The following is an 11,722-nucleotide window of genomic DNA, read 5'->3' as shown; positions in this document are numbered from 1 at the left end:
TGGTTCAATCAGTCTCATGGTTGTGATACGCAGTGATGAATGCATGGGTTGCTCTTGATAATGAGAAAAAAGCACCATGTTTCAAGAGAGTTCAAAATGGTTTTACAGTTCTCCTCTGTTACAGATAGCGAGAGTCGTCATGTGTAAACGATGTTGTGACAAAGCAGTTGATACTCTGGAAATCTTTCAAGCCAAAATGTCGTGGTCATCAAAATCAGACGGATAGAAAGCATATCTTACACTCTCGAAGAAACAGAATGAGTCCGTATTTTACAAAGGGGCTGTCCTGGCCTGTTCAAACCATCTTGACAAACAAAAAGTTGGTATATAGATATAGAATTAATAAGGTATTCAGTAATACTATGTTTAATATAACATGTTGTGTATACTAAGAATATATAGAATATTTCAACATTATGATATGAAAGATACGTAGTTATAAATTGCTATAAATATCTATCTATATATATGTATATGTATATATCTATGTATATATAGGTATCGGCTTCTGTTCTTTTGAATGGACGCAGAGCCAGATACAATATAATAACTATCCTATGATTACTTATTTTTATCCAAACAAATACAAATAAATGCATTCAGAATTGGCCTACAGAGTAAACCAACATGAAACTCCATAGTGAATATGAATTGAAGCCTCCCATGCACAGAGAGGTTTCAATACAGGTCAAGACTGGTTTTAAAACAGGCCAGTGTGAACTTTACAACCTGAGCATGCATGCTAAGTAGGTAGAAGAGCAATCTCTGGTGGACACATAGAAAAAATACAAAAAAAAAAAAAAAAAAAAAAAAAAAAAAAAAAGCATCTCAGTTATTCAGGTATACTCAGATTTGGCAAAACGGTCGCCTTTGTGTCAGTATGACTTGTGGTGCCTCATTGAAAAATCAGTGACATCATGACAATAGAAAACACTGAGGTTTAAAGAGATTTCTCCAGCGCTGCGTTAAAAATCAATCTGCAATGTCAACAATGACCTGTGACCAACAACCAAGTTTTACAATCTCTTGTTTCCGTTCCGTCGTCTCTCGGCCTCTCAACCCCCTCAACTACATGTTCAACTCATAAATATTTGCATCGACATTTATTTGATTCACATCAGTATTCTATCTTAGAGCAGCAGAAACACATATACACTGTATATGGACAGAAAACAAGGAACAAACAATTCCTTCATTTCATGGAATCTGTATTAACCTCCATCTGTGGTGGGGCACAGTACTATGTGTTGAGATGTGAGCTACTGAGCATATCCTGGGGAAAACTCCAGCTTTGTGTGTTTGTCAGAGACAAAACCACATGTATGTCTTATGCTTCAGGCTTGATTGGCAAGCTGCCCTGACTCTCTGATAACTCCACTGTATCTTCCACAGATGTACCGAACCACCAATCAAAACCGCCAACCCCTAATAGTGACACATATGCAACACTGACTTTACATGTAAAATGCCTGAATCCAAAGACATGCAGGCAATGTCCACCATCACGGAGGGCTAATTCACTAACAAGTTCAACAACAAACAGGGAACCTTCATAAAGCTCAATGGAAAAAAGGAGCAATTTTACACTTAAAAGGCCAATTAATTCTAGCTGCATGCACTTAGCGCAAAAAGGCCTGTAATCTTATTCATAACATAACTCCACGTTTGTCTATGCAAATTTACTCAACAATGGCATTGAGAAGCTCACAATATCCACAATCAAACTGGCGAGAAAAAGCAAATACTTTGCATCAAGCCACACTCTAACTCTAGTATAAGCATTTTGCCAGCTCTCTGCACTGACATGAAAATGACCACATCGTTAACTAAGCGCAATCTACACTCATGTTCTAACAACTACAATCCAAGACCTCAAGTCTTCTACAGCACGAGGTAAAAAGATGCCGGTCACTCGTTTCACTCCTTCCCGTACTGTTCAGTTTGACATCTCTGGTTCTGCTCGACGTCGCTCTGACCATGCTGCACTGGTGCCTGTTCAGGTGTCTCTACTGTAAACTGTGCAGAGCTAAAGTAACATCGCTGCTGTGATGTCAAAAAAGGACCAAAAAAGAAGGAAAGAAATTACTGTTGCACCCAAAATGTACAGCAATGACAGAGATTCTCCCTCAGAGACCACCGGTTTGGACAAAGCCCGAGCCTCCTGGATTGAGCAAACCGCAGCCGCATGCAGCACACAGTCGCAAGCACGCTTGCCTCCCTACAGCTGTAGGGTGGCGGTAAGATGCCTGAACAGAGCCCTAAAGGGTCCAAAATTTAGCCAAAGTGGAGCCTTAATGGCCAGAGTGCTGCCCTGCTGCCTAACCCTGCCACGCTGTGTAACCATCTAGAGGCCCGTGAGATCTACGATTGCCTTGATGAAGATGGTGTCATCGCGGATGTAGGAGTTCTTGGCGTCGAGCTTGGAAAGCGGGCAGAAGAGGGGACACCCGCTCGCGATGTTCATCTCACTAACCGGTCTCTGGAAGGAGGAGGAGGTGACATCAGGCCGGAAGGCGTCGATGATGTGCTCCCGGTTACTCTGATCCAGCAGCATCAGAGTCACCTGGTGAAAAGAGAGCGGGGAGGATGGTAAGCAGGGCGATGACTTATGTTGGAATATTGTTTGTCCAGTATGGGGACTACTTCTTGGAACCATTTTTTTTCTAGCTCCTTTACCTTCTGGTTGAAAGGCCATTTGAGCAGAGCATCACTCAGTCCCCTCATTACCACAAAGAACAAGGACAAGTGGCTGCCACGCCCTGTCCCATCTCCATTCAGATAGATCCGCAGACACATCTTATAACCATATTTACTGGTGTAGAAAGCTGAGGGAGAGGAGAAAGCATCTCTTACTCAGCTAGACTCTTTTGCAGACGATAAACCTTCTATAATAACCTGAAAAATGTCTGGATGAGAGAGGTCACCTGGTGAGAACATGGCAGGTGCTCGACCTGCGATGGCGTCCTGTCTTTTCTTAGTAAAATCTGAGATCCTCCACACAAATACACCATCAAAGGTTGTGGCAGACATTTCCCTCAGCCGCCCCTCCATCTCAGCAACCGTCAGGTCCTTCAGCCCCACCGTCCTCTCCAGCTGTCGCACCTGGTAATTAAACATTTAGTTTGCGCAACCTCACACATTTGCCATGTTCATTTAATAATAGAGCACACAATAAATGAATAATTGTAAAATAACTCCACTTTCAAGTTGACTATAGTTTGGTTTTACAGTAGGGTGTTTAGACAGGCTACTATTTTCATTTGTGTCTGTTCACAGCCAAATTATTTCAGACAAATTTGGAATTGGACAGGTGTGAACTGGAAGTGTGGTACAGTTTAGACTGCAACTGTAAAAAAAAAAAAAAAAAAAAAAAAAATCCTCAAATTGTTTTTTTCTCCTTAAATATAATTTCTTATTAACACAGCTATAAATAACCATTGCCATCAACAATTGCAGCTTAAAAATAATAAAAAAAAAAAAAAATCACTTGTCTGTGTGCTATTCAAATGTATGGACCCTAAGAGACAAGTGACATTCTTTTGTAAACTGAAAATCTGCCTTTACAAGTCAAAATGCTCACTCTGAACTACTCCCCCGCTTTGAACCACCAATTATAATCATCTTCACTATGAACCATCTTGAACTGACTAGTCCATTAAAAACACTCATAACATCTGCTATCTTGGGCTATGAAGTAAAAATATATTTTTTTCACTTTCATTTCACTGCTCATAGTGTGTCTTTGTGTCAGTCCATTTAGAAAAATGTGTTTCATTTAACCACTTGTTTTTGTTTAATCTGCATATTGTGGTAAAAGAAGAACCAAAAAAAATGTATTGCTTCCTTGGCAGGAATTACCTAGGCAAATTTCTCTGAGTATGGTTGTGAGTACTGAAAAATACTTCAAAGTGCATCAAATTTGTGATTTGTCAAATGTGGTTCTGGGATTCAGGAACATGCCCATTTAACACTTTACAACGAGAGTCCAGCTGTTCAGGTTCTACCTTATTACTTAGTGCCTCAATCTTATCCTGGTCCAGTCTGTGTTGGCGGTTGCTGGCTTCCATGGTGGTGGCAAACCTCTCCACCTCTCTATTGAGGACACACACCACATTCTCAAATGTGCCAGCCTTCACTTCGAGGTCTGCACACCTACGGCCCAACTCAGCCACTTTGGCTTTCTCGCTGTGCAGCTGGAGCTCCAAAGCGGCACCGACTGAGCTGGGGAGGGGTGTGAAGGAGGTAGACACAGAGAGAGTAGGAGCCAGGGTGGGAGGAGGGGGCAATGGAGCTGAAACAGGTGGACCAGGGGGACCAGAGCTGGAGGATGAGGAGGAGGCGGCCCCCTGCACGGGAGGCCCAGAGGAGGTGGTGCTGAGCTGGGAGACTCTGGCCTCGAGCTCCCTGAGGGACTGGTGGAGTTCCACCAGTTTGTGTCCAGCTACTTCCAGTCCCTGGGGCTGCAGGCCCTCCATGCTCACTTTCATGCCCATGATGTAATGCAGCAACAGGTTGAGGTGCTCGTAGGCACAGGCACGCTCATGGTCATGGATCTTTTCCTTCTCCACCTTCAGAAAAACATGAGACATGGGGTAGAGAATGAGATGGGAGCAGCAGTGAAAATGAGCACAGGGCTGACTGACTTTTATAGATTTGTGAACCAGGATATCCAAATATTTGAGATCTACTTACAGACATATCGCATCCCACAACATGAAATCGACATGGAGTTCTGAATTTGCTGCAGAACTTAATATGGTCCACATACTAGGAAAAATACAAGACACATTATCAAATATTCTCACCACTATCCCCTGACATTATTGCACTGGTATACATTAGCTATGCAGAACTACACTCTATAATTCATGTTTCTGCTTGTTAGAAAAATGTTCCCAGTAAAAATGTTTTTTCTGCCTTTTGTTTAGTCGATATGGATTTACCTTTTCTCTTGGTATTTTCTTCTTGGCACAGCCTTCACAGATCATTGGGTACTTGGGACATATCTCGTCATGTGCCTAAAAGAATTGTAAATGTTCCTTTGCTCTGCTGCTATGACACACAAGCACTGCTGCAACCTTCAGCACAAACCAAAAGCCTAGCATCTTGAGTTTTAATAAATTATTTCTAACCTTGATGTTTTTGAAGTGAAATGGCTCCTTGCAGTACTTGCAGTTGAGTGTTCTCTCTGGGCACTCTCGCTCGTTATGGCGTTCTTGTTCATTGAAGCGGATTCGTTCTTTACAGGAAGGACAGGGGATGATCATAAACTCACATTTCCCCTCATGGTTCAGCTGCAGAAAATGAAGCTTAAGTTGAGTGGTTGTGGCAGCCTTTACAGCATGGCTACCTCAGTGGGGGGACTCTTTAGTGTCTAAGAAGATCAGCAAGGTGGGGCTGAGCTAGAAATGTGCAGGAAATGTGTTCCTAGAATATGGCAATATAGCACATTTTACATCGCTGGCACTCAATATTATGTGTTACCAAAGATGGACGCAGGCCAGTACAAATAAATTACCAGATGGATGGATATAGATAGATAGATATTAGATGAATAAACAATCACAACTTGATTCTATATCGATCTTTAACCATTTTTAGGGCACTCATTGAAATACTTTGAAATTCAAAAAAACAACCCTAGACTGTTATTAGAGAACATGACAGGACTTTATTACTTCTATAAAATTTTTCTAAAATTTTCATTTTGTAATAGAAAATCAAAGCCATTGAGATTGGTCAAATGCCACAATCATGTGACCTGGGATGTAGAGCGATCTTTGCTGATTGGCTGGGTGAAGACCAAATGATTATTGAACTAACTGAGACAGGGGATGGGCCTGATATGTAAAATTTCTGAAATTACCAAAAATAGTCACTTGCCCTATAAAGGGTTAAAGGATTTCATTGTTTTCATTTATAATTTCAAGAATCATTAAAGCAAATTATTAAAAAAAATACTTCACCTCATACTCTTTTATAGTGCCTTTCCAAGTGCAACTTTCATTGACACAAACAGCCGCTAAGTTTTCAACTTCCCGGCGAGCTGCATTATCAGGAAATGCCTGCAAAAAGAAAGAAAGAAAGAATGAAAGGGGGAAGGTCATGCATTCATCAGTGATGGGCAAGAGTACATGAAAATGCATCTTGCTATAAAATACAAACACTCTTTCACAAATCTATTAGAAATCTATGACAGTGTTTTGTAGCAGCAGTAGTGATAGTAGCACTTGTGATCGGACAATCTTTGGGCCAGCAGTCCCATACAATTCTCTCTGTCTGTCCTCAGTCTAAGTAGCCCAAATGCATAATATCTAAAATTTTACTGAGAACTCAGATGTTCATTTGGCATATCTCAAAACCATAAGACTTTATTAGATGATCATCAAATACATATGCTACTGAGGTGATCTACTGAAAAACAACAAGGCCATCTACATAGTATTGATACCATGTATTTCTGTGAAAGACATGCACAATGGGATGAACAAAAGGCTGAATGTCCACACTGCAGGTTTGGATCCTATTCACATCCATGCATTAACAGCAAAGCCCCATTGTGAGTGATGGATTGTCCCTCACTCTGGTCACTTCTGGGCTTATCGAGTGGCAGCAACTACAAGTTCATCAACTTCGTCCAAAACAAATATAATAACTCTGTTCAATAATAAGTCAGTGATTTCAATTAATATTGAAATGCTACTATAATCAACACTACATCCTGGTGATGAGAAAGTGGGTGAAAGCTGGTTGCATTGCCCTCTTCGGCCAAATAGATTAGTATCTAGTGGCTCAGCTTGAGACATTAGATATCATGGATTTGCCAAAATGGCTTCAATATGGCACATATCTACATTATAATAGCTTGATTGGCTTAATGTTATTGTTAATGCTACATCAAGGTTAAATAAAATGAAGCACATGGTATTTTAATGCCACGGCAGCGTGATGAGGCCAGCAAATATCAGAGGCTAATGTAGTTAGCTTTAGGGGCTTTTGAGATCGGGGCTGAATTCATTTTCAATGGCAGGCAAGTGAGGAAACAATGCAGGGAGAGCAACGTGGGCGGGTGGAGTGGGAGGTGGGCTCGTCCTCATAATAATGTCACAGTCGTGCCGGTGCCGCGCACACGCCGGCCTCCTCAATCACAGTTGACTCATCCTGAATTTTTGATAGCATGATGCAGGATTTCACCATGCAGCTGAACAATCAGTGGACACGGTGACGCCTGACAGATGAAATCCTTGTCTTTGTTGTCAGTGGCGACCGAGGAGGGCTCACTTCTCACTGCTCGTCATGTCCTTGAGCTGAGTAACAAGTTTGCCAGCAGCAAAACCTCCCCCAGCTGGGAAATCATCACTCAGTCGGTTAACAATATCCACATACACCTGGCTAAACACAAAAGCCTGTCAACTATTTCAATAAACTGGCAAACAAAATAATCAGACAAAGACATTATTGCTAATATCCAAAAAGAAAAAGAAAACAAAGGGGAATGAAGGGGAAACAGTCTTAACGTCAGGCGATTAAAGGAACAGTCTACCTCAAAATATCAATTTGTCATTATTTCCTCTGGACTACTAAACACCCAGAAAGTTAGCAATCTCCGTGTTCCAGCTTAAATTTTTCACAGCGATATGTACTGTATCTTTATCTAAAGACCAGGAGAACAACAACATTTGGCTTGTGTTTACACTTTGGATGGATTTTGGAACTGATAATGTGTCATAATTTTTTATATTACGACAAACAGACCTAGCTAGAGCTGCTTGATTGAAATGTTTTGCAGCCAAACGAATACACTGGGCATTCCAAAATGCAACACTTGCCTAATTATGTCTTATATTTTCCTCATTAACAATTCTTTTTTCAGAGCATGTGCGCACCCTAATGTTGCAGGGTCTTCCACCAAAATGCTTCATTTTTTTTTTGCCAGAACAATATTGAACTTTTGGTCTGTTGGATGTGAAACACTTGAATTATGCTGCACAAGCTTTTGGGATAAATTTGACAGGCATTTCATTTTGTTTTTAGAGTGAGTAGCTGTAAAAAAAAAAAAAAAAGGTGGCCTCTCCAAGAAGCAAAATTTACGCTTGGTGTGCTCTCTACTGACCTTTTGTCCCATGTGTCCTTCTTTCGGCCATATGTTTTCAGTTTACGCCATTTGTTTACATCAGATTTGTCCTGTTCATTTGCGACATAGGCTAAGTCAGTTTGCTCGACTTGCGGGAGTTGTGAGCATGCATGAGTATATTGTCACATGGTCTTCTGTTAGCTGTCAGCTGCCTTGTTTCAATACTCCATGTGTGTAAATATATTGTAAATATTCCAATTACTTATCCGCATGCTTTTTGACAGGTGCTAGTCCTTGGTGAAGACTTCTAATGCAGGTCTACTGTAGCCTCAGCTCATCACAAAGTCTCAGCACTTGAATTTAACATCACTGAGCAGCCAAAATGCCACACAGGGAAATAAATCTGGGAAATACTTTGAGATTTAAAAGTCTAAAAGGCATCCTAGAGGCAATCCATAATACAGAAATGCTGTCCACAGAGGTGAATGGCTATGTTACCAACAAACAAGCAAATAAACACATAAAGGCCGCTCTCTGCATATTTTAAATGCCTCTTGTGGAAATACTACCCATTTCATCTCATCCCAGTATTTGCACACATGGCGCAAACCATAATGACAAATAAAGAAAATTCACTGATACTCACACATCCTTGTTTCAAAATTGACGTAGGCTCCTCAAAAAGATCCTCTTTAATACAGGCATTGCATTTCTGAGGTCCATTACTGCAATGTGACAGCAATGGAAAGATCATAATGAAATCCAACACATGCAAACAATACATAGCTTGAAATATGCAGCTTCTATGTGGTAGAGTTAGGCTGTCACCTCACAGTCCTGTTGAAGCAGTAGGAACAGAAGCGATGTCCACACTGGGCTTGAAATGGTCTTCGGAGGATATTATTACAGCAGTTGCACAGGTGCTTGTCCTCCAGCTTGTTGGCCAAAATTTTCTTGGGGAAGCCGGGCTTGTTGCTCTCCATCGATGAGGGAGGGGAGGGTTCCTGTGTGGCCATGGTGTCTGTTCATATGTCAGACCTGGACAAGAGGCGATATATGCATGTCAAGGCGTGCATTTGCAGGTTTTGAGCACAGATAAAAAAAAAAAAAAAAAAAAAAAAAAACATTCAGGAAATTGCCAGCATTTACCCTTTTTGATGCAACACATACAAAGAAACTGCATTAAGCAAACAGTGAGCTGGCCACACGGTCATCTCCACGCTGCAAGGGCTTAAAATACTGATGTGGCATGAGTGAACAATCTTATCATCTTCTTATGATCCTGTCAAAACCTGGCAGTGGTCACCCACGTTTCAGCGGCGATGCCTCAGAGGCCAGCAGCAAGGCCCACATCCCTTTGTTTACATTTCGCCTCTACATTCACGGTTCCCCGTCGTTGACTTGGCACAAAGTGACGATCGCCGACTGGCTCCGTGTCTCTGCAAACAAAGCGTGCACAGCCTACCCAGTTGCACGAACGACGCTGTCAAATCGCACATCCATTGTCTTTTTTTTTTCTCTCTCTCTCTCTCTCCCTCCCTCTTCCTTTTCTTCGCTCCGCTGTTGCTAAGCTATCAGCATCCTTTAGTCAGAAGTGGTACCCGGCACGCCGCCACGCCCCTTTCAACCGAGACGCACAAGCCTGCGAGCGGCGAGGGGCGATTTTATTGCAAAGGGCTGCGATCGCTGTTGCAATTACCTGAGCTGAGACTCACCTGCGGTTTGTCTACGCTGTCATCGCTCGGAAGGGCTGAGAAAGCTTTGCTCCCGCCGCGGATTGACGCTCCCGAGATTAGATCTGTGTTCGCAGCCGGCTGTGTGTGTTTTCTCCGACGTTAGCCACATAATATAGATGTGGGACCCAAAAGCGATGGCTGTTATTGTCCAGTATCGCCATTGCACTTTCAGACTGAATGTTACGTCATGCAATGGGTTTGAACGCAGGTTGATAGGCAGGCAAAATGTTGGGGCGTGCAAATCATTGGTTGGGGATGCAGGAGCTGGAGGGGGCTGATGAGCAAACGGAAGAAAAGACTCGCGCGCGCGCGCGCACACACGCACACACACACACACACACACACACACACACACACACACACACACACACACACACACACACACGAACTGATCAAATAGATTTAGATTTTTTTTTTCCATAGTAAATATATAGGCCCGACGCACAGCATCCACATAATGTAATGCATGGAAAATGAGAGGTGGGAAGACAATGTGGAGAGAAAAGGAAGTGCAATGATTTTTTTCCCCCCTCGCAATAAATTCCACGGTAGAAGGAAAAAAAAAACTCTTATTCTTTTACTTTTTAATAACTAAAACCTAAAAAAAAAAAAAAAAAATTTCATTTTCAGTTTTTTGGCCAAAGCCAAAGCGAGAGAAGATTTAAAATGGTAATAATAATAATAATAATAATAATAATAATAATAATAATAACAATAATAGCAAATGAGTGATAAACAACAATAGACCAAATTTATGAGGACTGGCTTACTTAACTGTGAATATGTAAAGTGATTACAAGATTAGAGGGTAATACTGCAGAGAGAGGGATTCACAGTGGTATACTTACTGTGTTTACATACACACTGAAATCTCCTCATAATCTGGGAAAAAAATATATACATATCCTTTTTGAGTTGGCACATATGTTGTGTATGCTCCATAAACACTTATCCACACACTGGATAAGAGTTAAGAACCTGGACTTCATATCAGCCAGGATATTGAAGCCTGTAAACAGCTTATCCCAGATGTTTCTCCCGTGTATCGTTCAAATTATTATGGGAAGAATTCAACCAGAACATCATAATACAGCAGCGCCTGAGAAGATGCAGCTTCGTCCACTAGGGCCAAGACAGTAACGTAAACCGTCCTGACTGAGGCAGAGATAGCTGGCCTGGGCAAATCCTGTTTTTGAGGGACACACTCAGCTGCAGGATAGCTACATGAAAGCAGGGCATTAAAGAAACATGTGAACAACTGGATCCTGGATAAAACCATGGCTGGGATGTGAGTGCAAGTCCCCGACGCTGTGAGCATGTAAACATGGTGACAGAAGTCTGACTCACATCATACCTTTAGTGATGCAAATTTGATTCTTGCCACATAGAGAAAATGGCCTTTGACTTATCTTCCAGTGACTCGAGATTGGAATTTCACTTGGGATTTGATGACTTGAAAAGATTTACAAATGCATAATAAAAATAGTGTTGCGTACCCTGAATTTTATTACCTGATTGCTTCCCACTCATTTCCAGCTTGATAACAAAAGATGTTACACCTAATGAGTGAGCTTATAAGAAGATCTGCATTTTGTCAGGTTGGAGATAGAAAGCCTGCTTGCACAGTGCACACTGAGGCCTTACCTTTTGGACAAAACATATTTACACCCAGTTCCCTTTTCTTCTATTTGATAGTTGTCAGCTGGCCATTTGAAAGTGTTCACATTGGTAATGTGGTAGGAAAATGAAGGCAGCACCACTGCTGTGCTCACAAAAATCACTTGTGAACCAAAAACTGCCAACCAGCTGGTGATTTTGGTTGGCAATGGTGTTCTTCTCTGGGCTGGGCACACTTCATTTTGGAGAAGAGCTCTCAACAGGGAAGGAGCTGACAGGTCAAACTTGGAGGATC

At 41.7% G+C, this 11,722-nt stretch overlaps 1 protein-coding gene across 1 annotated transcript; it reads right to left on the bottom strand.

Moving 5' to 3' along the window:
* Positions 1 to 774: 774 nt before the first annotated feature.
* LOC115368939 (TNF receptor-associated factor 2-like) lies at positions 775 to 9,817 on the bottom strand. The gene is made up of 11 exons (XM_030065387.1): positions 9,790 to 9,817; positions 8,903 to 9,112; positions 8,721 to 8,799; positions 5,967 to 6,065; positions 5,133 to 5,294; positions 4,944 to 5,018; positions 4,693 to 4,767; positions 4,005 to 4,568; positions 2,925 to 3,102; positions 2,677 to 2,825; positions 775 to 2,563 (listed from the first exon to the last, which is right to left on the bottom strand). Exons 2-11 carry the CDS (start codon positions 9,088 to 9,090, stop codon positions 2,345 to 2,347), a joined length of 1,788 nt encoding a protein of 595 aa, XP_029921247.1. The 5' UTR covers positions 9,091 to 9,112; positions 9,790 to 9,817; the 3' UTR covers positions 775 to 2,344.
* Positions 9,818 to 11,722: the final 1,905 nt, after the last annotated feature.

The sequence above is a fragment of the Myripristis murdjan genome, chromosome 12 (assembly GCF_902150065.1).
Source record: "Myripristis murdjan chromosome 12, fMyrMur1.1, whole genome shotgun sequence".
Classification (NCBI taxonomy): domain Eukaryota; kingdom Metazoa; phylum Chordata; class Actinopteri; order Holocentriformes; family Holocentridae; genus Myripristis; species Myripristis murdjan.
Note: the sequence above shows the minus strand (reverse complement) of the source record. Positions and strands in the feature narration are given on the sequence as shown.